Source organism: Leptodactylus fuscus, chromosome 5 (assembly GCF_031893055.1).
Source record: "Leptodactylus fuscus isolate aLepFus1 chromosome 5, aLepFus1.hap2, whole genome shotgun sequence".
Lineage (NCBI taxonomy): Eukaryota > Metazoa > Chordata > Amphibia > Anura > Leptodactylidae > Leptodactylus > Leptodactylus fuscus.
The window spans coordinates 6,095,219-6,122,288 of NC_134269.1; the positions used below are offsets into that span (position 1 = coordinate 6,095,219).

Genomic DNA, 27,070 nt, shown 5'->3' on the forward strand with positions numbered 1-27,070 from the left:
TAGTGCGGGCATGCGCAGTCAGCTCTGCCCAGGCCCAATTCCTGGCAGAGTGAATGAAGAGCCAGAAGATGCCACGTGGAAGCTGCACGGAGAAGACTTCTCGGAGGATCCAGCCCGACCCTCGCTCATGGACTTGGTAAGTATAATTTGATTGAACGTTGCCTTCCCCTGAAACCAGCATTTTCCCCCCATAGACTATAATAGGATTCGATATTCGATTTGAGTAGTTGAATATTGAGGGGCTACTAGAAACGAATATCGAACCTCGGACATTTTACTGTTCGCTCATCTCTAACAGTAACATACAAAGCCATCCACAACCTGTCCCCTCCATATATCTCTGACCTAATCTTCCGCTACCTGCCCACACGTAACCTCTTCCAAAGACCTCCTGCTCCGCTCTGCTCTCATCCGCTCCTCACACAACCGTCTCCAAGATGTTTCTCATGCATCCTCCATACTCTAGATTGCCTTACCAAGACAAATAAGACTGACCTCCACAATCACAAGAAGGCTCTGAAGACTCCCCTATTAAGGAAGTCCTACAACCCCCAATAACACTACTGTCACCATACCACCGCCATCTGTACAGTCTCCCCCTCTCCTTCTGTCTCTAACCCTCTCCCGTCATAGACTGTAAGCCCTCGCAGGCAGGGCTCTCTATCCCCCTGTGCCAGTCGGTCATTGTTAGTATTATATTTGTTTGTATATTTTGTGTACTGTATGTAAACCCTCAAATGTAAACCACCATGGGATTAATATAATAATGTCCAGCACCATGGAATGAATATAATAATGTACAGCACCATGGGATATGTGGTCCGGACACTGTATTCAGAGCAGAACCTGCATGAGCTAAAGCAGGTCCAACTAAAGAATGAAGTGAAGGAATGGCTGAGCAGAGCTGGAGATCTGGAGCAAAGAGAAAAAGAACTCCAAGCTGGAATATGTGGCCTGCAGAGGGCGCTCACAGGATCTTATGAAAATAATTTAAAAAATGTCTATTTCGGTCCAAAATAAAGACAACGAGTTGATGGAGATGTCGTCTTTTCACGCAAAGAACTTAAAAAGCATACAGGCGAATCACAAAGATGTTGAGGAAAACCTTAAATCTGTGCAGATACTGTATGAGAACAAAGCCTATGCTTATGACAAGCTGTAAAAGGCCAAGAGAGCATTGGACCTCCAGATAGAAGACCTGAGAATTTACCCTAAATACATAAAGCATGAATATGAAACATGAATATCATTTCTTTCCATACTTGCCCTCTTGTCTGGACATGTTCAGATCGTTGTAACACATGAGGCTCCTTTCCCCAAAGCAACATGGTCTCTTAATAAGCTAATGTAAGTTTTCCTAATTGTGTCTACTTGTGACCATTTGGGTAGGGGGAGGGCGAAAGACGATCATTTCTATTTTTGAAGGCTTTTCATAGCAAGTCATGATGAATTGGTTTAATAAGAATTTGCCTTTGTTAACTAATAGAGATGAGCAAACACTAAAATGTTTGAGGTTCAAAATCCAATTCGAACAGCCGCTCACTGTTCGTGTGTTCGAACAGGTTTCGAACCCCATTATAGTCTATGGGGAACAGATACTCGTTAAGGGGGAAACCCAAATCCGTGTCTGGAGGGTCACCAAGTCCACTATGACACCCCAGGAAATGATGCCAACACCCTGGAATGACACTGGGACAGCAGGGGAAGCATGTCTGGGGGCATCTAACACACCAAAGACCCTCTATTACCCCAACATCACAGCCTAACAACTACACACTTTACACATTCAAAAAAAACCTCTATCAAAGTGGGAAAATACCTGGAAACCTTCTTTACTCCTCAAATGAATGGACACAAACCCCAATTTAAGCTCAACAAACAGTAACAACCACCCCTTTAAATCATGTTCCCCGTGACAACCACGGATGGAATAGACAATGGGAAATCCAAAATCCCTCACCCTTAACTGTCATTGTGTGTGTGTGTGTGTGTGTGTGTGTGTGTGTGTGTGTGTGTGTGATGTGGTAAGACCTTCCAAAATTCACTTTTCTAGCCCTTAACGTGAGCCCTTCCAAACAAAGTTACAGGACCTTAAGCTGAGCTACCAGCAGAGATTGAGGCCCTTGGCATGAGTAGAGCCTTGTACCAGCAGTGTTTTTGGCCCTTGGCATGAGTAGAGCCTTGAACCAGCAGTGTTTTTGGCCCTTGCAGTGAGTAAAGCCTTGCACCAGCAGAGTGTTAGCCCCTTTAAAACTCTTTGCCCCTAAAACAGTGGTTCCAGAACCATCACTCTCATTGTGTTGGATTGATGCAGTGGATTGGACTGAGGAACCAGACATTGACCTTCATTTTGACTGTCAAATTGATAACATTTTGGCATTAAGTCCTGGGGGTATATTTTATTTAGAGGACCGCAAAGGGGGAGAATTGGCTGCAACCACTACTAGCGGTAATGGTCCTCTAATATCGGACTCTACATTACCTCTACTGGGTTCTGATCAGGTGTTAATAGTCCAAACAACATGCTCCAGTACTTTACATGTAGATCAGAAACCACTTTCCCTTCCGACACCAGAGATAACCAAGCTTCACCATCATCATCCTGCTGAGATGGAGCCACTAAAGGAAACCTTGCCTTCAATGGCCTGTCCTGGAGCTGCGACTGAGCCAAATCTAAACACAGAGTCCTTTTGAACTGAACAAAATTCACCAGCAGTGTTTTTGGCCCTTAGGGTGAGTTGAGCCTTGCACCAGCGTGTGTCCCGTAACATCAGGCAGGCCCTAAGTTCTACGCTTTGCACAAAAGTTCCACTTGACCACCGACACGTGGACAAGTGCATGCGGCCAGGGACGGTACATCTCAATCACGGCACACTGACTGAATGTAGTTGAGGCTGGGACCGGGTCACAAACTGTGGCGGCCTGCCTTGTCTCCCCGCCCAATATTCCTGGCAGGAGTGCTGAAACACCACCCTCCTCCTCCTCCTCCTCCGCCCTTGAATCGACCCCAGCTACTGGCGTGGGGAGACGTCAGCAGGCGGTGCTGAAGCTCATCAGCTTGGGGGACAGACAGCACACTGCCTCTGAGGTCAGGGATGCCATCCTGAATGAGATGGCAATGTGTTTTTCCCTGCTGCACCTGGGGCCAGGCATTTTTGTCATGTGTGATAATGGCAGGAACCTGGTAGCGGCTCTGGAGCTTGCCAGCCTCCAAAATGTTCCATGCTTGGCCCACGTCTAACTTAGTGGTGCAACGTTTTTGGAAAACATACCCAAATGTACAGAAGCTACTGGTGAAAATGCGGCGCTTGTGCACCCACTTTCGCAAGTGTACAGGAGCCGCTGCTAGCCTCAAAACACTCCAGCAAAGCCCGAACACCGTCTGTTGTCCCTCGTCCACACATGCTTAAAACCCTACATACCATATCTTGACCAGAGTGTGTGAGCTGCACAGACCTTTGATGGAGTTCCATCTACAAACCCAAGGGTTCCTCAAAGTCAGCTCCCTCAGTTTCTGCACCATGAGTTTCCAGGGGTGGCAGAGTTATGGCTAGAGGCAGAGGCATGGATAGGGGTGATGTCTAGGGGCAAAAGCAGTGTGGATGTGGAGGCCAGCTAAGCAGCAAAAACTGGGGATACAAACTGAGGCATGGACTGGGGTGATGTGTAGGGGCAAAAGCAGTGTGGATGTGGAGGCAAGCTAAGCAGGGAAAAAGGTGGCTAGAGGCAGAGGCATGTCCAGAGTCACAGGACAGCTGCTTGACAGAAGCTAGGCCTGAGCCAGCAAGGCCCAAGTTGCTCTCTTTTCTAGCCTCCATAGAAAAATTCCCTCATCGAGGCTACGTTCCTCGATGGGGGAGATAATTTGTTAATGTATAGGTCGAGGACAAACTGAATGTGGTTAGCACATTTTGCACTGCTAAACTGAGTAGGGGCTTCAAAAAGAGCAACTTTACCACCTCTGTCATGTGCCATCATTTGTAAAGCAAGCACTGGGCTCAGTGGGTGACAGCAAGCACAGGATAATCGTCGTCTGGCGTTGTGGCCACTGCCTCTCACACTGTTGACAGTGCTGGCACTGCAGTCCAGACCACCATCCAGGTCACCTCCAAATCTAACTGTGACGCTTTGGGGAGTCCACCCTCATCCTCCCTTTTCCCTGCCACTTCTCCTTTTGCCTGCGCGATCATGCGCCTCTTCCCAGCAACTCCCCATCTCCCAGGCCTTTCATTCCAGGCTAAAGTACAGCGCAACCCACCGACATGCCCAAGGCTTCAACTGCCTCATCTTAAAACTTCTGGCCCAGGAGATGTTGGGGTCCCGGCTTGTGGACACTCTGCCCTTTTTGGGCCTGCTGGCTCCTGCGCCACCTCGCTGTGCTGTCCACACCAGCACTTTTCACCAAACATCAGGCAGTCCCTAAGTTCAACGCTTTGCACAAAGTTCCACCTGACCAGCTACGCATGGAGAAGTGCATGCGGACAGGGATGCTACCTTTCAATCTTGGCACAGTGGTTGAATGTACTTGAGGCGTGGACCGGGTTGCAAAATGTGGTGGACTGACTTGTCTCCCCACACAACATTCCTGGGAGGAGGGCTGAAACACCACCCTCCTTCTTCTCTGCCGTTAAGTGGACCCCAGCTACGAGCTGGAAACGCTGCAACACTGGTGTGGGGAGACGTCAGCAGGCCGTGCTGAAGCTCATCAGCTTTGGGGTCAGACAGCACACTGCCTACAAAGTGAGTCATGCCATCCTCGATGACACGGCAATGTGGTTTTTGCCACTGCACCTGGGCCCAGGCATGTTGTCATGTGTGATAATGGCTGTAACCTGGGATTGGCTCTGTAGCTTGGCAGCCTGCAACATATTCCATGCCTGGGCACGTTTTTAACTCAGTGCTGCAATGCTTTTTAAAAAAAGTCCCTCAATGTTCCTGAGCTACTGGTGAAAGTGCGGCGCTTGTGCGGATAGTTTTGAAAGTCTATAGTTGCCGCTGCTAGCCTCTATGAACTCCTACAATACCGGAATCTGTCCGAACAATGGATGTTGTGCGACGTCTCCACACTGCTGGAACTAAACATATCATCTCTTGAGCAGAGTGTGTGAGCAGCACAGACCTTTGATGGAGTTCCAACTGCAAAGCCCTAGGGTTCGTCAAAGTCAGCTCCCTCATTTGCTCAAACATGAGTGGCCATGGGTGGCAGACTTATGTGAAATCCCATCCCATCCATTGCACTGGACACAAAAGATTAGCATGCGCTCATCACAACTCCGGATATGGCAGTTGCGTTAAGCAGGGTGCAGGGTACAACACAGACCAGGCCCGAGCACCAGGAACAGGTGTTAGAAATACTGCAGCATCCACCATTTCCTACCAATTTTGTGCTTGTGGACCCGCCACCGACGTTTCTGAACCTCAGTGAGGATGATGAGACACAGTTGCCATCAGGGAAAGCTGTGGTTATGTGCGGTTTGCAGTAAGGGGAAAGTGCGCAATTGGAAGAGGAGTTGGTGGATGATGAGGCCACCGACCCCACATGGACAGGGGTGATGTCTAGGGGCTAAAGCAGTGTAGATGTGGAGGGAAGCTAAATCAACAAAAAACCTGGGTAGAAGCAGAGGCATAAACTGGGGTGATGTTTAGGGGCGAAAGCAGTGTAGATGTGGAGGGAAGCTAATTCAACAAAAAAACAGGGTAGAAGCAGAGGCATAAACTGGGTTGATGTTTAGGGGCAAAAGCAGTGTAGATGTGGAGGGAAGCTAAGCAGCAAAAACAGTGGGTAGAGGCAAAGGCATGCAAAACTCTACCCTGTTGGAAGACTTATTCCTAGGTCTGGGACATGTTAATGGCCCCCCTGGACAAATTACCGCCACTCAAGGGCCTAGTGTCACCAGGAGGGAAAAGTATAGGCGCATGTTGTTGGAGTACCTGGCCGACCCCAGCTCTGTCCTCTCCGATCCCTCTGTGCCCTACACTTATTTTCTCATAAGTTTTTCTGCAATAAACATGTCCTGTGAAGTTCCCTTGGGATCTCAGAGGAGTTGGCCTCAGTGCTGTTCATCTGAGTTCCCTTGGCAATTAGCTGTAAGAGAACCCTGGAGCAACCTACTCTAGGCAGCTAGCATAGCATCCAGCATGGCCTACCCATCATGCACCTCTTCCCAGCCACTCCCATTCTCCCTGGCATTTCATTGCAGGCAGAAGTACAGCGCAAGCCACCCACATGCCCAAGCCTTTAATGGCCTCATCTCAAAACTGCTGGCCCTGGAGATGTTGGCGTTTAGACTTCTGGATACCCAGATCTTACATCACCAGATGGCAGCTGGGGCACCTCCCTATGCTGGGCCTAGCCGTTACTACTTCTCTTGGTGTGCTGTCCCTGCCTTGCGCCTGCATGTGTCCCATAACATCAGTCGGGCCCAGAGCTCTGCGCTTTGCTGCAAGGTCCACTTGACCACCGACACATGGACAAGCACCTGTGGTCAGGGATGCTGCTTATCTTGAATGACAGGCAGGGTGAATGTAGTGGAGTCTGGTCCCGGGGTGCAAACTGGGGTGGCCTATCTCCTCTCCCAGCCCAAAATTCATGGCAGGAGTTCACTGAAAGCCTACTACGCTGCAACCTCCACCCCAGCTACTAGCGGCAAACGCTGTAACACTGGCGTGGGGAGATGTCAGCAGGATGTGCTGAGGCTCATCAGCTTGGGGGACAGACAGCAGACTGCCTCCGAGGTCAGGGATGCCATCCTGGCTGAGATGGCAATGTTTCTTTCCCTGCTACACCTGGGGCCTGGCACTTTTGCGCCTGTGATAATGGCCCGAACCTGGTAGCAGATCTGGAGCTTGCCAGACTCAAACACGGTCCACACATGGCCCACGTTTTCAACTTGTTGGTGCAACGGTTCTTTGAAACCTACACCATTGTGCCTGATATACTGGTTAAAGTGTGGCCATTTTCATAAGTGAGAAGTAGCCTCTGCTAGGCTGAAAACATTCAGAGCACACTACTCTCATCTTCGCACCGTTGGCTGGCGGAGGAAGATGAGGGGGTTGGAGTGGCATCTGATGTCCCTGTCCCACACGAGGCTTGAGGGTGCACTTCAGTGCATCCCATTGCTTCACCACACATGGTGTGCAGGGGAGTGGAAAATGGAGGATAGGAGAGTGACCCTTACAGTTGGGGCCAGCAAAGTCATGCCAAGTAACACACTGGCACACATGGCTGACTTGATGTTTGGTTGCTTTTCAAGAGTCAAACGCATACTTCACATCATGGAGTGCAAACAATACTGGATTTTTGCAAGCCTCGAACCCGGTCTAGGTCTAATGTCTGTTCCTTTGTTATATTAGGGGAGAGGGGAAAAAAAGTTGCTAAAATGATGGGTTTAGCGTACATAGACTGACTAATGACTATTAATGTGTATCCCACTTAGTGTTGTTGGGGTTACACACCGTCACAACCTGGCTAAAGTTTCTATAGCTGTTAATAAAGTCAACATAACTTTACAGTATCCAAAAAGACAGCTGGTACCGACAGAGAGCAAGACAAATGTCAAAAAAAGCTGTGAGCTCTGAACACCCACAGTGACTTTAGCGTCATCATTATACGGAAGAGGGTGGTAATAAATAACTTGGCAGTGCCTAAAACCCAACAAGCTTACAACTATATTTACATTAAGATACACAAATGACACTTTTTAGGAGCATGTCATGAGACAAGCTGATAAGATCTTCCTTTGAAAGTTAATAGTTGCCTTCATTTTAGGAGAAGGAGAAGGTGCAGACAGATTAGATTTAGAACATGTTGTCTTCATTGTCAGAATCCTCTATCTAGGTAACAGGTTTTTTTGCCCGAGATGTCCGGGAACGAGCTGGTGCAGCACTGACAACCTGGGTGAATATGGCAAGAGCCTGAGATGTAGGGTGAATGTATCCCCAAATTATTTTAGGAATTAACACTCAGAACCTGGCACTATATGCCAATAGCAACAAATGAGGGTGGTATGAAGGCCCCAATTTCTTTAGGTAATTGACAATGACAACCTGGGTGAATATGGCAGGAGCCTGAGATGTAGGGTGTATGTATCCCCAAATTATTTGGGGAATTAACAGTCAGCACCTGGCACTATATGCCAATAGCAACAATTGAGGGTGGTATGAAGGTCCTTTTGGATGACAGCTGTAAGCCTATTGAAGGCTCCGAGGCTTATTAATCTGTTATTTTTATTAATATCTATTTAAATTTGTAATCTTCATAAAGAATTGGTTCATCTATGAGACAACAATTCATCAGATCATTGGGAATGTTTTTAAGGAGTTTTTGTAACTTTCTATGTAATATTTTCTGGATGTAGCTGTAATATTTCTCTCTGTTTGTCTTCTATTTTTATTCAATTACTTTCAGAAATAGAAAAATATATACAGTCCCAGTTGGATAATTACATTTCTTGTACGCACTTGGCTCTTACTCGGGGGAGTCTTCTGAGGATCTCTCAGGATATGGAGCTGTGTATAAAATGACTGTAATGGTTTCTTCTATTATTAGACAGGCTGGAGTCTATGATGGGGCTGGGTGACGTCTCGCAGCTCAGCACGGATATCTCTTATCGCTTATATCACACAGAATATAGGGTACAATATTTTGCCATCAGATATGGAGGTTGTACACACTGAGGTGAGCACCATGTGTATACTGAGGGCCATATTATATTCTTCACAAGTGTTATTACTTTTGTTGATTTCAACCCTTGATCGGATCCTGCATCAAAATATCAGCACATGCTGTGGACTTCTCATATTATATTACTGTATATTATCCTGTATCTGTATTACTATGCTGCTGTAACATGCTGAAATTTCCTCAATGTGGGACTACAAAAGGATTATCTTATCTTATATTATATAGATAAGAAAAGTCTCCTCCTCTGTCTTCTAGGATTCCTTATCAAGTGCACAGATACTCACCTCTCCTCACCATCCAGTCTTCTTTCCACATACCATTCTTCACTTCTGGATACTTTTAGCCTATTCCGGCAAACTTCTCTGATGTCACACTTGGGGTCACCGGTGAGTCCTGTGATTGGCCTGTGACATTCAAGGAGATGAAGGAATAGGTTGGAAGGTATCCTGGAAGGAATAACAGATAAGCAGAAGGATTGTACAGTGGGTGCAGAAAGTATTCAGAGCCCTTTAAATGTTTCACTCTTTGTTACATTGTAGCCATTTGCTAAAATCAAGAAAATTTGTTTTATTTTTCATTAATGGACACTCGGCCCCATCTTGACAGAAAATCCTCCCAGAAATGTAAATATTTTTGCAAAATTATTAACAAAATCTCCTATGGCAATAAGAGTTCAGCCCTTTTGCTCAGTATTGAGTCTTTGCCCCCTTTTGAGCTCGTACAGCCAGGCGTCTTCTTGGGAATGATTCAACAAGGTCTTCACATCTGTATTTAGGGATCCCCTGCCATTGTTCCTGGCCCTGACACTCGTTTATTCATTATGTAGTGATGGACTATATATATATATATATATATATATATATATATATATATATATATATATATATGTATACTTGGTCCTCTTTAAAAAAAAATAATTGGCATATTATTTATGGTAATTGCCTGAGTACTCTGAGGTTGAGGTATGCAAATATTAAACCAAAATTCATAATTTAATTGACTCATATGAAGGGCACTGATCTATAGATAAGTCCTTTCCCTTAGGATGTTCATGTATATTTGTGACTCTGTTGAGTGGGGGTATTATTTGTGTTTTATTTTGTGGTTACTTTTAAGAAACTTTGCACTTGACAAAGGACCATATGGGTCTGAAACGCGTTGTGCCATATCAACTCTCCTAATCTTAATAAAGAAGGTTTTCTGGAATTATTTGGGTGTGCACTGTCCTTTAGCCTGACTCCGGATCGGGTTTGTCCTCTTCCTGTTGGTTTATCTCACGTCCCTATGACATCCATCAGCTGTTGCCCTACTCCCTGGTGTTGACCTTCCCAGGATCTATATATGTTGATGCTCGTGGGTTGCTGTTACTACCTCACAACCCCTCAAGGTGTGCTGACATCTATCTATTTTTATCTTTCTCACTGTTGACCTTGATATACTACACGAGGATCGTCTCGGTATCCCCTTTTGTCTCTCTAATTCTTCCTTGCAGATCCTCTCTAGTTTCTTCAGGTTGGATGGTGAACATTGGTGGACAGCCATTCTCAGGTCTCTCCAGAGATGCTCAATTGGATTGAGGTCAGGGCTGTAGCTTGGCCAGTCAAGAATGCTTACAAAGCCAATCCTTTGTTATTTTAGCTGAGTGTTTAGGGTCATTGTCTTGTTGAAAGGTGAACCTTCAGCCAAGTCTGAGGTCCAGATGTTATGACCCGGTCTTCGCTATCTCAGCCTGTTAGGTTCAGGTGTGGAGTGTCGGAATGGCATTCTGCACGTGACTTTCCGATGTGTGGTAGGGGAATATTCACATTGGCATGCATTCTCTGCGGTTGCACTCTAGCATGGATTGTGCAATGAGTTACGTTGCTGATCTTTGCTCTAGTCTTGGCCTCTAAAGGGGTTAAGTTTCTCTGCTGTGCCAGGACTCTATTAAGGTTTTGGGCGGTTCCAAGTTCTGATATCCAATTGGCCTCCTGCTTTTAGCTATTTATACTCCGCTTTGCATTCTGTCAGTTGCCGGTCTTAGTCTTCAGTTCCTGTGTCCCAGACATGGTCTGTCAGTCTGAAGCTGCTATTCCATCTGCATCTGAGTCCTAGCCCATTCAGCTTCCTTTTTCTGTATCTTACCTCTCCTTCATAAATGTGAAACTAGTCAGGGGTTTCTGTTTCACTAATAGGTGAGTTATTTCTCTGGCTGTGTTCGCGCCCACTCGGGCCAGTTAGTCGGGCTCATGGCTACTTCTAGTTGTGCAAGGCAGGGTATAGGAGTATCACACACAAGATATTCCAAACTGCTCATACTCCTGATTTTTGTTTTTCTTTTGTGTTTTCTCTTGTACTTGACTGAGAAGTTATCAGTCAGGGGCCAGTCCATGGTCAGAGATCCCCAGACTATAACACCAGAGCACTCCGGAAGAGGTTTTCCAGGATATCTCTGTACTTGGCTGTATTCATCTTTCCTTCCATTACAACCAGTTGCCCTGTCCCTGTCCCATAGTATGATGCTGCCGCCATGTGTCACTGTTGGGATTATATTGGGCAGGTGATGGGTTGTGCCTGGTTTTCTCTACACATACCACTTAAAATTAATACCAAAAAGTTCAATCTTCATCTCATTAGAACAGAGAATCTTATTTCTCATAGTCTGTGATTCCTTCTTGTGTTTTTTGGCTTTCCTATGTCTTGCACTGAGTAGAGGCTTTCTTCGGACCACTCTGCCATAAAGCCCTGACTGGTGGAGGCTGCAGCAATAGTTGTCTTTGTGGAACTTTCTCCCATCTCCCTACTGCATCTCTGGAGCTCAGCAATGATGATATTTGGGTTCTTCTTTACCTCTCTCCACAAGGCTCTTCTCCCACGATTGCTCAGTTTGGCTGGATGGCCAAGTCTAGGAAGAGTTCTGATCATCCCAAACTTCTTACATTTAAGGATTATGGAGGCCACTGTGCTTTTAGGAACCTTGAGTGCTGCAGAAATTCTTCTGTAACCTTGGCCAGATCTGTGCCTTGCCACAATTCTGTCTCTGAGCTCCTTGGGCAGTTCCTTTGACCTCATGATTCTCATTGCTTTGACATGCACTGTGAGCTGTGAGGTCTTATATAGACAGGTCTGCGCCTTTCATAACCACATCCAATCAGTTCAATTAATCGCAGCTGGACTCCAATGAAGGAGAAGAGCCATCTCAAGGAGGATCAGAAGGAAATGGCCAGCATGTGAGTTACATATGAGTGTCACAGCAAAGGCTCTGAATACTTATGGCCAGAGGAGATTTCAGTTTTTCTTTTTTAAATAAATTTGCAAAAATAACTACATTTCTGTTTTTCTTTCTGTCAAGCTGGGGCTGAGTGTCCATCAATGAGAAATAAAATGAACTTTTTTGCTTTTAGCAAATGGTGGCAAGGAAACAAAGAGTGAAAAATGTAAAGGGGTCTGAATACTTTCCGTACCCACTGTATGATTTTTGCCCTCTCCTGGGCCTCCAGTTATTATATTCTGGTGTCTGAAGAGACCCCAGGGTACAATGGTGGTCAATGGTTGATGAACCAAACATTTCGAATATGACCAAACCAAAAAGTTTTAGAAAATTGGATTATCTTATCTTAAAAAGTGTATAAAACCTTTTTTTTTTTTTTTTTTCTTTTCAGAGGACACTGAGAAATAACATCACCTCCATCATCCTTCTGGGATTTCCAAATATTCAAAACGTCAGATTTCTACTCTTTTCCCTATTGATTCTTATATATTATGGGGCCATTACAGGAAACCTTCTTATCATGGTCTTGTATTTCTTAAGTAAATCCCTTCAGTCCCCCATGTACTTCTTCATTACCCAGCTCTCCTTGTGTGACCTTCTGCTGACCACAGATATTGTCCCCACCCTCCTACTTACTGTACTTTATGGAGAATTTGCTGTGTCTTTCATTGGCTGCTTCATCCAGTTTATTTCCTTTGCTATCTCGGAGACTTTAGAATGTTTCCTCCTATCGGTGATGTCTTATGACCGGTATGTGGCCATCTGTAACCCGCTCCGCTATCACTCCATCATGACTCACACATTCTGTGTGACATTGGTCAGTATAATTTGGTGGACATGTGCTGTGATAACAACAGTTAATGTCATTTGTATGTACAATCTGTATTTCTGTGGACCTCACGTCATTGACCATTTCTACTGTGACTTTGAGCCCCTAATGCAGCTCTCCTGCTCCGATACAGTTATAATTCGTACTTGGGCCCTTATAATGGGACTTTTCATCATGGCGCTACCTTTTGTAATCATTGTCATGTCCTATGTGTACATTGCACTCACCATCCTGAAGATCCCATCCAATACCGGAAGACATAAAGCCTTCTCCACCTGCAGCTCCCACCTCATTGTGGTTTGCTTATTTTACGGGACGTTAATGATTGTTTATTTGTTTCCAAAAAGAGGAGAATCCCTGACCCTGAGTAAGGTCTTATCTCTGATGTATACTGTGGTGACCCCACTGCTTAACCCCATTATATACACCCTGAGGAACAAAGACTTTAAAAAAGCTTTTTATAAACTTAAACTTATATTCTTATTTAATGTAAAATAAACTAACAAAATATATATAATACCCTCATCTCCTCTGCCTTTGACACAGTTGACCACTCCCTCTTGTTAGAAATTCTCTCATCCCTTGGTATCTCAGACCTGGCCCTTTCCTGGATCTCCTCATACCTCACCGACCGCACATTCAGCGGCTCCCACTCGCACACCACCTCCTCACCACGCCCGCTCTCTGTAGGTGTCCCCCAGGGCTCCGTCCTAGGACCCCTCTTGTTCTCCATCTACACCCTCGGCCTGGGCCAACTCATAGAATCTCATGGCTTTCAATACCATTGCTATGCCGATGACACCCAAATCTACATCTCTAGACCAGACATTACCTCCCTTGTGGCCAGAGTTCAAGATTGTTTAGCGTCTGTAACCTCCTTTTTCTCCTTCCGATTTCTCAAACTCACCATGGAGAAAACAGAGTTCATCATCTTCACCTCACCTTGAACAGCCCTTCTATTTGACCCATCTATCAAATTTAATGGAATCACGCTTACACGTGTCCCACGGGACTGTTGCCTTGGGATAACCCTGGACTCTGACCTATCCTTCAAGTCGCATGTTGAAACCCTCAACACCTCCTGCCACCTCCAACTCAAGAACATCCATCAAATCGCCCTCCTCCAGTCCACCTTAAACTGGTCTGCTCACTAAATAACCCCCCCCTCCTCATTTTTCATTGGCTTCTCCCCTTTGCCAAACCCTCCACTGGTTACCCATTGCCAGTGAACTGATTTGAAGCTACTAATGTTAACATACAAAGCCATCCACAACCTGTTCCCTCCATATATCTCTGATTTCATCTCCCGCTACCTGCCCACACGTAACCTCAGATCTTCCAAAGACCTCCTACTCCGCTCTGCTCTTATACATTCCTCACACAACCGTCTCCAAGATTTCTCCCGTGCATCCCCCATACTCTGGAACTCCTTACCACGACACATAAGGCTCCATTCACACTGAGTAACGCTGGCGTTTTTTGTGCTTATTTTGGCACGTAGCGGTGTTTACGCACCGCTACGTGCCAAAATAAGCACAAAAAACGCCAGCGTTACTCAGTGTGAATGGAGCCTAAGACTGACCCCCACAATCACAAGAAGGCTCTAAAGACTCCCCTATTCAGGAAGACCTACAAGCCCCAATAACACTACTGTCACCATACCACCGCCATCTGTACAGTCTCCCCCTCTCCTTCTGTCTCTAACCCTCTCCCCTCATAGACTCTAAGCCCTCGCAGGCAGGGCTCTCTATCCCCCTGTGCCAGTCGGTCATTGTTAGTATTACATTTGTTTGTATATTTTGTGTACTGTATGTAAACCCTCAAATGTAAAGCACCATGAAATTAATCTAATAATGCACAGCACCATGGGATTAATATAGTAATGTAAGCCACCATAGAATTAATATAATAATGTAAACCACCATGGGATTAATATAATAATATACAGCACCATGGAATATGTGGTCCGGACACTGTATTCAGAGCAGAACCTGCATGAGCTAAAGCAGGTCCAACTAAAGAATGAAGTGAAGGAATGGCTGAGCAGAGCTGGAGATCTGGAGCAAAGAGAAAAAGAACTCCAAGCTGGAATATGTGGCCTGCAGAGGGCGCTCACAGGATCTTATGAAAATAATTTAAAAAATGTCTATTTCGGTCCAAAATAAAGACAAAGAGTTGATGGAGATGTCGTCTTTTCACGCAAAGAACTTAAAAAGCATACAGGCGAATCACAAAGATGTTGAGGAAAACCTTAAATCTGTGCAGATACTGTATGAGAACAAAGCCTATGCTTATGACAAGCTGTAAAAGGCCAAGAGAGCATTGGACCTCCAGATAGAAGACCTGAGAATTTACCCTAAATACATAAAGCATGGCTATTAGAGATGAGCGAACACTAAAATGTTCGAGGTTCGAAATTCGATTCGAACAGCCGCTCACTGTTCGAGTGTTCGAATGGGTTTCGAACCCCATTATAGTCTATGGGGAACATAAACTCATTAAGGGGGAAACCCAAATTCGTGTCTGGAGGGTCACCAAGTCCACTATGACACCCCAGGAAATGATACCAACACCCTGGAATGACACTGGGACAGCAGGGGAAGCATGTCTGGGGGCATAAAAGTCACTTTATTTCATGGAAATCCCTGTCAGTTTGCGATTTTCGCAAGCTAACTTTTCCCCATAGAAATGCATTGGCCAGTGCTGATTGGCCAGAGTACGGAACTCGACCAATCAGCGCTGGCTCTGCTGGAGGAGGCGGAGTCTAAGATCGCTCCACACCAGTCTCCATTCAGGTCCGACCTTAGACTCCGCCTCCTCCAGCAGAGCCAGCGCTGATTGGCCGAATTCCGTACTCTGGCCAATCAGTGCTGGCCAATGCATTCTATTGGCGTGATGAAGCAGTGCTGAATGTGTGTGTTTAGCTCAACAACACCGGTGGAGTAGTTGAGCTAAGCACACAGATTCAGCTCTGCTTCAATCAGCGCTGGCCAATGCATTCTATTAGCTTGATGAAGCAGAGTGTGCACAAGGGTTCAAGCGCACCCTCGGCTCTGATGTAGCAGAGCCGAGGGTGCACAAGGGTTCAAGCGCTCCTTCGGCTCTGATGTAGCAGAGCCGAGGGTGCACAAGGGTTCAAGTGCACCCTCGGCTCTGCTACATCAGAACCGAGGGTGCGCTTGAACCCTTGTGCACCCTCGGCTCTGCTACATCAGAGCCGAGGGTGCGCTTGAACCCTTGTGCAGCCTTGGCTCTGCTACATCAGAGCCGAGGGTGCGCTTGAACCCTTGTGCAGCCTCGGCTCTGTTACATCAGAGCCGAGGGTGCGCTTGAACCCTTGTGCACACTCTGCTTCATCAAGCTAATAGAATGCATTGGCTAGCGCTGATTGAAGCAGAGCTGAATCTGTGTGCTTAGCTCAACTACTCCACCGGTGTAGTTGAGCTAAACACACACATTCAGCACTGCTTCATCACGCCAATAGAATGCATTGGCCAGCGCTGATTGGCCAGAGTATGGAATTCGGCCAATCAGCACTGGCCAATGCATCCCTATGGGAAAAAGTTTATCTCACAAAAATCACAATTACACACCCGATAGAGCCCCAAAAAGTTATTTTTAATAACATTCCCCCCTAAATAAAGGTTATCCCTAGCTATCCCTGCCTGTACAGCTATACCTGTCTCATAGTCACAAAGTTCACATTCTCATATGACCCGGATTTGAAATCCACTATTCGTCTAAAATGGAGGTCACCTGATTTCGGCAGCCAATGACTTTTTCCAATTTTTTTCAATGCCCCCGGTGTCGTAGTTCCTGTCCCACCTCCCCTGCGCTGTTATTGGTGCAAAAAAGGCGCCAGGGAGGTTGGGAGGGGAATCGAATTTTGGCGCACTTTACCACGCGGTGTTCGATTCGATTCGAACATGGCGAACACCCTGATATCCGATCGAACATGTGTTCGATAGAACACTGTTCGCTCATCTCTAATGGCTATGAAACACGAATATCATTTCTTTCCATACTTCCCCTCTTGCCTGGACATGTTCAGATCGTTGTAACAAATGAGGCTCCGTTCCCCAAAGCAACATGGTCTCTTAATAAGCTAATGCACGTTTTCCTAATTGTGTCTACTTGTGACCACTTGGGTGGGGGGAGGGCGAAAGTTGATCATTTCTATTTTTGAAGGCTTTTCATAGCAAGTCATGATGAATTGGTTTAATAAGAATTTGCCTTTGGTAACTAGATCAGTTGCTGTAGATCTGGTCACGTCTCTACTGAGGAGGCTTCCACCCTTGAAAGTAATCTAGAATGCTCTCATACTGTGTAAGTAGGGTCGAGAAATCGGGATCGGCTGGAAAATGATCGTAAATCGGATTTTAAAATTGATTTGAAATCTCAAGATCGGCTCAATCCTATTTGTAAGGACTCAAAGTCAGAGAATTGAAACAAAGTATATTCCAAAGTTCTAAATCTTTTTATTTAGCTAGTAACTTTTTGTTGTTCCTTTCTATATATATATATAAAAAAAAAATAAATTCTAAACAATTGGATTCACGAATTCTCAATAGGAAACGATTTAGTCATCGGTTTATTTTTTATATTCTGTAATTTCCCTAAACAGAGTAGACTCTAGAGATAAAACGTCCCCCAAGTCTTCTGTTACCTGGTGCCCTGCATTGTATTTTACGTATAAATATCCCTTGTACTTCACATTCACTTGCCCATGGCCAAGCAATATACCAACGTTCTCTGAAATTTTGATCATTTCCCTCTGGGACGTTTCTTCACAGCAGAACAGAAAAGAAAGAAAATGAATTTTGTGAGTAAAATAATATTAGAGGTAAGAATAGTAAGGAGACATTTGTGAAGGAATAAATCTTACAGTCTGATTAAGATTCATCTCAAAGTGTCTAGAATATATTTATATGAAAATCGGCAAATGTTCTCCAAACTGTCGTAGCTTAATACATATATACATGGAAATAACTTATTATCTAAGGGGCAACACAGTGGCTCAGTGGTTAGCACTGCAGCCTTGCAGCGCTGGAGTCCTGGGTTTGAATCCCTCCAGAAACAACATCTGCAAGGAGTTTGTATGTTCTCCCCGTGTTTGCATGGATTTCCTCCCATTCTACAAAAACATACTTAAATTGGAAAAAAAAAAAAAAAAGTACATTGTGATCCCTATATGGGGTTCTCAATCTACATAAAAAAAAGGAATAACTTATTGTCTAATTTTTCTTATTTTCTAAAATCTAATACATTTTTGGGGAATTGTTCAGGTAGCAGTGCAGGAAACAGGGACACAGACACTGGGTTGCACACAAGTTCAGGCTTTATTCACTTCTTGTGCATAAACTGTCTTTGCAGAGGCACATACAAACAAAACAAAAACATTCTCGGCTGTGAACTAACTAAACATAAGAAACTTTTCCCTGACGATACAGGAGACTGGCTACCAGACTCCCACCTTGGCAACAACAACGGGTGGCACAGTACCTGCTTTGTAGGTTCGGTCTGGACAGGTCAGCTCTGTCAGTGTGGTGCCACAGCTCCTAATCCTGACACACAGACTATATCAGGCCTTGATTACACAGCTGACCTCCCTTGTGTGGGTCTTTACCAAACACCCTTTAGTTGCCTGGCTGGAACATACCTGTCTTCCCAGACCACACCCTTCACTCTCTCACACATTGTATCTTAATATCTATATGATTTTTGTTTGTTCTTTTACATTTTGAAAATTGTTTGGAAAATTTACAGAGTTATATAGATGTATTCCACAGTTGTGTCACTTGTAAATATGCCCTGGTGCTAGGAAGCCCCTCCACTAGCAGCATTATGGTAATTGTGTGATTAGTCACATAACCACTAGGAGTAATAGGATAGGGGGCATCTAGCTTCACTGTGTACCTTAAATATAGAGTTGGCATAGATAAACCACCATAGGTTTATATTATTCTTAGGATTGAGCTGATCTTGAGATTTCAGGATCGATTTTCCAGCCGATCCCAATCATGAAATTCGCTCGATCACTGATCGGGATCCGATCTTTCTCCATCCTGATCGCTCAACCCTATTAATGGTATATACATGAATAGGGTTGAGCCGATCTTGAGATAATCTCTGACCTCGATCCCGCCGGAATAGATCAGGATTGGAATTCCGATTGCGATCGTGAAATTTACTCGATCGCCGATCGTAACCTGATCTTTTCCGATCCTGATCGCTCAAACCTAAGTATTATAAAGAGGAAATGAGTGAATACATTGGCACCAATTCATTCAGCAGCTTAATATTTCTGTTCAGAATTTGAATTATTAACCCATTTGCTTTATATTATTAAGAGAAATAGCAGATAATTGTCACTTCTGTTTAGTAGAACATAATCCTATTTGGTGTTTATACAGGCGAAGAATATGACTGCGGTCCCAGAATTTTTCCTCTTAGGATTTCAGGCCAGCCATGATGTCAGATTTTTTTTGTTTTATTTCTTGTTTGTGGTTTACTGCGGGACAATAAGTGGGAACCTCCTGATCATCACCCTGGTGTCCACCAGTAAGATCCTCCACACCCCAATGTACTTCTTCATCTCACAACTCTCCATCAGTGACATCTTGGTGACCACATCTATTGTCCCCAACCTGCTCCACGTCCTACTGAATAACGGGGCAGCCATTACTTTTAACAATTGTATTACTCAGTTATATTTTTTGTGTGCTTCAGAAACCTTTGAATGTCTTCTCCTCGCTGTGATGTCTTATGACAGATATGTGGCCATCTGTAATCCTCTCCATTATGGTTCTATAATGTCACTGGGACATTGCGTAATGTTGGTCGTCAGCTGTTGGGTGTTTGGATTTTTCATGATTTTGATTTACGTTGTTCCAATAACAAAGCTACCTTTTTGTGGGCCCAATATCATTGACCATTTCTTTTGTGACATTGTCCCCTTACTAGATCTTGCCTGTTCTGACACTTTCATTCTTCACATAGAGATTAATTTAATAGGCTTTCCAATTCTCTTCATCCCAACCATCATCATTGTATTGTCTTATACTTATATTATTCGGACAGTCTTAAGGATCCCATCCAGTACTGGTAGACAGAAAGCCTTCTCCACCTGTAGCTCCCACCTCATTGTGGTCTCCATATTCTACTGGTCTATGTTCAGTGTTTATCTTGTCCCAACAAAAGAACAAACATCAACCATCACTAAAATTCTATCCCTGCTTTTTACTGTATTTACGCCATTTGTCAACCCCATTATATACAGTCTGAGGAATAAAGACATTATAAAAACTGTACAAAAATCAGTTCAGAAATGTGTGATCTGGTAAATTTTCATATTATACACTGGAGATGAGTGAATCAACTGAAAGTCACTCAAGTCAGTGGGTAGATTTAGTTCAGATCAAATAAATTTGGTTTGTGTTTAAATAGGCTGTGATTGCCCTGAAAAATCCTTTATCGGGAAAGATCGGTTCCCGATCGGTGACCGAGCAAATTTCATGGCCGCGATCAGGATTGGCTGAAAAATTAACGGAAATCAGATTTTGAAATTGATCCTGAAATCTCAAAATTGGCTTAACCTTAATGTTTAAAAGTAGAAGGCAAGAAATTGGTTAAAAAATATTATATATACAGTCATTGCCATAAGTGTTGGCACCCTTGAAATTTTTCCAGGAAATAAAACCTCATTAATGCAATCACACACGTTTTGTTATACATATTGCAACAACACAAAAAAACGAGGAAAAAAAGGCGAATTGGAAGTAATTAGAGATGAGCGAATAGTATTTGATCGAGTAGGTATTCGATCAAACACTACGGTATTCGAAATACTCGTAAACGATCGAATACTACTCGCTATTCGAATGGAAAAATTTGATGCAGAACCAGTGTTGATTGGCAGAATGCTATACAGTCGGCCAATCAACGCTGGTTCTTCTCCTACCTTTAGAAGTCTTCTCCGTACAGCGTCCCCGCAGCGTCTTCCGGCTCTGAATTCACTCTGCCAGGCATCGGGCCTGGGCAGAGCCGACTGCGCATGCCCGCGCTACAGGAAAATGGCCGCTTTGACTGTAAGAGGGCATTTTCTTGTAGTGCGGACATGCGCAGTCGGCTCTGCCCAGGCCCGATGCCTGGCAGAGTGAATTCAGAGCCGGAAGACTCTGCGGGGACGCTGCACGGAGAAGTCTTCTCGGAGAATCCAGCCTGACCCTAACTCGTGGACTTGGTAAGTGTAATTTGATTGAACGTTGCCTACCCTGACACAAGCATTTTTCCCCCATAGACTCGAGTAGTCTCGAGCATTTTTCCCCCATATATTTGAGTAGTCGAATATTGAGGGGCAACTCGAAACGAATATCGAATATTTAACTACTCGCTCATCTCTAGACATAATATAATAGAATAATGGGCTGACCAAAATTGTTGCCACTTCTTCAAAATTGTGGGTAATAACTTTGTTTCAAGCATGTGGCGCTGATTCGTACACACCTGGGGCAACATTGTTGCATCCACAGGATTCTGGTCTTCTGCTCTGGTCAACGGAAACTTCCAGTTCTACAATAAGGCCCCCGATGCGACTCCTGAAATTCATGCAACGGGCACAGAGGACCAGGGAGCTGCAGCAGGGCCTACACAAAGTAACTATGGTTTATTTTATGACTTTTAACCCCTTTCCTTCCAGTCTTTGGGGCCCAAAAAGAGACTTTAAAATGATGGCCTGCTGGGTGCTAATGTGCGGATTGAATCAAATTTTGGGGAAATTGCAATGGATTGCTTCTCTAATATCAATGTGAACCTCCGAGATTACATCTGATGTCACTGTAGTTACTGGGATATTTTATTTTGTTTTAATATTTCATTTAATATTCAGCTTTCAGAACCTATATCACTATGAGTGAAAGGAATACATGTATGTTCAGTTGAAAAATATTTATCTGATATAATAGTAACAGTTGCTGAAAATACCAGAAAATCTGCAGATTATATCTTTAGAAATGTGATATTGTAGGTGCTCAATGTAAGTAGCACTGACCTGATATCTCAATAAACAGATTTAAGAATCAGAAAATGTGCGTATGTAAAATAGTTAACATTTTTAACCTCTTATCCAAATTGTACAAGTAATTCCTATAAATGTGACCAGTACATCCAAAAAGTGACACTTCCTATTGTGGCTCATTTTCACACATTACTGAATAAATTGAAGTCTACTAGGGTAGATGCAAATTACCTGTAAATAATTGACCATTTTATCATTACCAAGTCTAAGGGTAAGTTCACAAGAGGTTTTTTGGATTGGAACCTGAGGCAGAGGCTACCCCAGGTTCCGATCCAAAAGCCGGGTAGCCACGACTGAAAGTCGGTGGACTGCACCAGCATCCAGTCGTGCACTCTGCTCCTGATTTGCCCAAATGAATGGGCCTAGTCCGGAGGAGGGAGTGTCTTCAGGCCGAATCGCGAGGCAAAATGGCCTGAAGAATGAGCATCTCACTTCTTTTCTGGGAGCTGGCACAAGCTCCTGATTTCAATGCGAGCCGTCATTTGGTAAGGATTTTGAGGCAAATACGGCCTCAAAGTCCTGACCAAAAAACTCTGTGTGAACTAAGGAGTCGAGATAAGAAGTGTGAGTTTTACAAATGTGTTTAAATAAAGCCACATGAAGCCTGGTTAATGACTAATCTATGTTCTTAAGAAAGATGAATATAAGAATTGTATACTATGTCTTTTAGAACATGTACTGTAAGGCGAGGTTTATACAGGTTTTTTTTGGGCAAGATTTTGATACAGAATCCGTGTCAAAATCCTGCTCAAAAAACCACCTCCCATTTTCTTTTTTCCAAGAGTTTTTCCCACTCATGGAAAAAAGAAGTGACATGCCCTTTCTTGAGGAGGATTCCACGGCCGATTCAGCCACGGACGTCCACCTTGCGACATTCCCTCCCAAATAGGCCCATTCATTTGGGCCTCATCCAGAGTGAAATGCCGTGACTGGATGCCGATGCGCTGTATGCACTACACTGACATCCAGTCGCACCTAGCCGTTTTCTGGACCGGATTCTGAGGCGGCCTCTGCATGCAGTCCAAAAAACTCATGTGTGAATCCAACTTAAAGGTGCTCGAGCTGGAAAGGGCTACAAAAGCTAAAACACTAGGTGTACATCAATTTACAATTATACAAATTATCAACAAAGGTGGAGGGAATTTAGTAAGTGGGAAGGTAACATGAGTCAAGAAGATAGGAGGTCCTAGGTACGGTCACAACAGTATAAGTCAGGTTGGATATATGGAGGTGGTCCAATTCTAATCAAATCAGATATAGGTTAATGAACATACACTGATGAGTAGGCCTAAGTATTGTTGGCAGCGTGAAGGGGTGTAGCCAGAATCAGAAATCAACATAAGGGTTCTCCAAGTAGATACAGAACAAAGATAGTGCCAGAGAAAGTCCCTGGGAATCATAGATAACTCTAAGTGGAGAGGAGGTGGTCAACTAAACTTGTATTCCTCACAGAAATCCAAGGGGACCAAGTCCTAAAGTACAAAGCCCTGGACATGGAGTTCCAATGTGCAATCTCCTCTAATCTGCAAATTTCAGAAACCTTCTTAACCATTGTGTGAATGAGGGTGGCGACGTGTCCTTCCAGTGCAAAGGTATAAGCAGTTTTGCAGCAGCAACAAGGTGGGTCGCAAGGTCCTCCCTCTTAGGTTAAAAAGAGTTGTGTGGTAGCCAGAGTAAGATAGGTTCAGGGGTGCGTGGGATTGAGATTGAGCAGACCCTATTCATAGCATTTAAAACTATGGTCCAAAAGTGTTTAATGAGAGGACATTGCCACCAGATATACAAGACATCCCCGATTCCAGATGAGCATCTCCAGCAAGTATTAGGTATCAGGGGATCAATTGCATGAAGCCAAGAAAAGGTCTTAGATCAGCGAGTCATCAATTTGTAAGAGTTTTCTCAGATTCGGATGCAACTAGAGACGACGTGGGCATTAGCTAAGATCCTGTCTCTATTGTCTGGTATGGAAGGTATGCCTAAGTCATTTTCTCACTGTAGCAGAACGTTAGGGCAAGGATCTAGTGATAGGGAAATGAGAAAGCGATATTGACGAGAGAAAGCACCTCTGACTGTAGGGTATTTAATCGAGAAGGACTCAAACCGTGATGGACTATCCTCCGACTGGTGCTTCACCAAGTAAGAATCGCAGATGGAAGAGTCATCTATGCATTGCAAGAAGTTAGTTAGAACTAGGTCCGTCTGTTGTAAGAGCCACAATGTAGTCGGGGGAGTATCCGGTGCAAAGAAGGAGGCTAGTGAGTGATGTTGGAGTCTACTCCAAAATGTTGGTAGGACTTCTCGTTAATGAGGTACGGGAGTAAGTCTAAAGGCATCGTAAGTCTGGAGCTGGAGAGTAGGGAGTAGGATTTTTGTAAATAGGACAAGGTAACTGTCACACTTCGCAGAAGGGAACATGTGGTATGGAGAAAAATGTCAGGACCGAAAACACAGAACTGCGCTTCACCTGTTCAGATTAGATTAAACAGATTTATTAAGGTTCACACACAACGCGTTTCAAGTCAAAAGACCCTTTTTTCAAGTGCATAAGAACTCCTTCTGCTGGCTGATTGTGGTAGGGAGAGGTGGTCTAATTCCCCAAAGGGCCAGTCTGTCCGCTAGGGAGCAGAGACTACATTCAATTTGAATAGCTAAGTTATCACAGTGGGGGGGGGGGTTCGTCAAGAGAATCCAATGCTGAGCATAATATTACGTTGTTAGGATTGGGTCCCGCAGGCTTCCCGTCCAGCGCATAGCGCCACCTGTGGGCCGATCCAAACCTCGCCCTCGGCATTGTGCAGTGAGGTGTCTGAAGTCTAAGTCTAGCTTTCGGCCCACTGAGCATGCTCAGACATTTTGGAGCCACTCAGAGGCTAAGTGCCATTCTCTCCCTACTGAGCATGCTCAGACATTTTGGGTCCGTTCAGAGGCTAAGTCCCATTTTGGCCATACTGAGCATAATCAGTGACGTCATGGCCACCGCCCCTGTTGGGCGGGGACTAGGCTTTAAATAGTGTGAGCCGACGCCCGCCCGGTGCTCACACTTTGCCTAGTAATACTTAGAGAAAGGAGGTTAGAGCAAGGTTCTAGTCAATTGCAGGAGCTGAGTAGGGACCAAGTTAGAATTCCTTGGCTCTGCTGTTTGGAATCAGTAACCTATTCCTTGTCTAACTGCTGTGTAGCTACTTACAGGTTTAGGAGTTTGTTGTGTGACTGACCAGGAGTGAAGTTAACCCCTGGCAGTCTTGTGTTTGTAGCAGAGTGAAGCATATGCTGAGGCCTGGTTCCCCTGCTGTAATTAGCAGGTGCTTCTGGCAAGGCTTCATTTGACTTCACTCAACTGCTATACATAGGCACACTCTCCCAGTGAAGTTAACTGGAGAGAGTCTGTTGCAGCTTGTTCACATTTGTGCCGCACAACATTACTGCCAGTGCAGTTTAACTGGTGGTTCATATTCAGACATACGGCTGCCCATCTGGGCCTGTGGTCCTCGCTGCAGCGCTCTGCAGCTTAGTGGTTCTGGTAGTGTTCATTATTATTTCTATATATACACACAGAACCGTAACATACATTTGGAGGTCAGGGAGGCCTATCCCTCTTTTGTTTGCTTGGAGTATTTTATTCTAGGGCGCTTTTGACTCCAGAGGAAGGAAGAAAAAAGTTATCTCAATTTATCCAGGAAGGATCTAGGGATTTGTATGGGTAATGTGCGTAACAGGTATAGTAGTTTGGGAAGGACATACGTTTTTAACAATTTTTTTCAACCTAGCCATGACATATAGGGGATTTTGAGATTGGTAAGCTGTTCAGTGATCTGGTGGAGAAGAGGGATATAATTATAGGAGAAGAGGTTGGCAGGGTCACTAGAATAAATAAAGAGGGTGACAGAGGGCATCCCTGCCTGGTTCCATTTTGGATCTGAAAGGGGCGTGAAATGATACCACACAAATTCTGGCACTAGAGTTCCTGTACAAGGTAATTAAAGCATTAATAAAGATGTCGGGTACCCCAAATTTACAGATTGGAGATAAGGAAGGCCCTGTTGACCCTATCGAATGCTTTTTCAGCGTCGGTGCTTAGCAGGAGGAGCGGTATCTTTTTAAATCTGGTGTCTATAAGCCTGACAACTCTCCATGTGTTATCTCTGCCCTGCCTGTTGTTAACAAATCCAGCTTGTTCTTTCTCTACCAACATGGAGAGCCAGGGAGAGAGATATAGGTCTAATGCTTTGGCCCACCATTTCACATCGGCGAGGAGTGAAATGAGTGTATAGCTTCCGCATAATTTGGGGTCCTTCCCTTCCTTGGGGAGGATGGCAATTAAAGCTTCTAGGGATTGAGGCGGAAGGCCTTGTCTCTGTAGTAGGGAATTACATAGAGAGGTAAAGTGGGGCAGGAGTGTTGTCTTAAACGTTTTGTAGTAGAGGATTGGTAGGCCGTCATGGCCAGGGCTCTGACCGACAGGAATGGAGGAAAGTACCTTCGATAATTCCTCCGAGGTGAACGGGTGAGTCAGGGATACTCCTTCAGCGTCATCTAATTTCAGGAGAGATATAGAGTCTAAAAAGGAATTAATAATACCGAGACCACCTCTAGGCGAATCAGCGGGGTAAAGGAGAGGGGAGCTATCAATATTGTACAGTTTATGGGAGAAGTCGTGAAAAGCCTCTGCAATATGCAATACACAGTCTGCCACTGGGTCACTGTATGGCTTCAAAAGGCTGCTGCAACCTCCACAGTCTGCCACTGGGTCATTGTATGGCCTCCTAAGGCTGTTGCTGCCTTCACGTTATATCAACTTGCCACTTTGTGGCCTATTCACACTGCTGCTACCTCCTTACTCATTCTCATGCTGCTGCAACCTCCACTCTGCCACTGATGACTGTATGGGCTCATCATGCTGCTGCAACCTCCACTCTGCCACTGGGTCACTGTATAGACACTTCCTCTCTCTGCCACCTCCACACTGGACAGAGGTACTCCCATGTGTAACTTTAACGTTATGGCCTCCTCATGTTGCTGCCACCTTTCACTCTGTTACTTTGAAGTGTATGGCCTTCCCATTGCTACTGCAACCTACACACAAATCAAATCAAATCAAAAAATGCTTTATTGGCACGTCCGAATAGGTATTTGGCATTGCCAAAGCTAGTAAAGTGGGTGGGTGGGTGGGGGGAGTTGGGTTGGGTGGGTGGTGGTGGGTATGGGGGGGGGGTTCGGTTATAACAGTCCATG

General features: G+C 44.7%; 2 protein-coding genes and 1 long non-coding RNA gene across 3 annotated transcripts in view; all 3 read left to right on the forward strand.

Annotated features, from left to right (window-relative positions):
- Positions 1–3,651: 3,651 nt before the first annotated feature.
- LOC142202337 (uncharacterized) overlaps positions 3,652–27,070 on the forward strand; it is a 652,408-nt gene continuing 628,989 nt past the window's right edge. The window contains exon 1 of the long non-coding RNA XR_012716073.1: positions 3,652–3,736. This is a non-coding gene — a long non-coding RNA (uncharacterized LOC142202337). The remainder of the gene's footprint in view (positions 3,737–27,070) is intronic.
- Positions 8,657–13,260, forward strand: LOC142202314 (olfactory receptor 11A1-like). Its single transcript, XM_075272377.1, has 2 exons — positions 8,657–8,677; positions 12,325–13,260. Exons 1-2 carry the CDS (start codon positions 8,657–8,659, stop codon positions 13,258–13,260), a joined length of 957 nt encoding a protein of 318 aa, XP_075128478.1.
- Positions 19,185–20,105, forward strand: LOC142202315 (olfactory receptor 11L1-like). The gene has a single exon (XM_075272378.1). It carries the CDS (start codon positions 19,185–19,187, stop codon positions 20,103–20,105), a length of 921 nt encoding a protein of 306 aa, XP_075128479.1.

What these genes read in the sequence shown, in the direction of transcription:
- LOC142202314 (XM_075272377.1), top strand. Translation starts at nt 8,657, where the DNA reads ATGGAGGTTGTACACACTGAG. An exon ending in TGGAGGTTGTACACACTGAG is followed by an intron (nt 8,678 to 12,324) that starts GTGAGCACCATG and finishes TTTTCTTTTCAG; the next exon opens with AGGACACTGAGAAATAACAT.
- LOC142202315 (XM_075272378.1), top strand. Translation starts at nt 19,185, where the DNA reads ATGACTGCGGTCCCAGAATTTTTCCTCTTAGGATTTCAGGCCAGCCAT.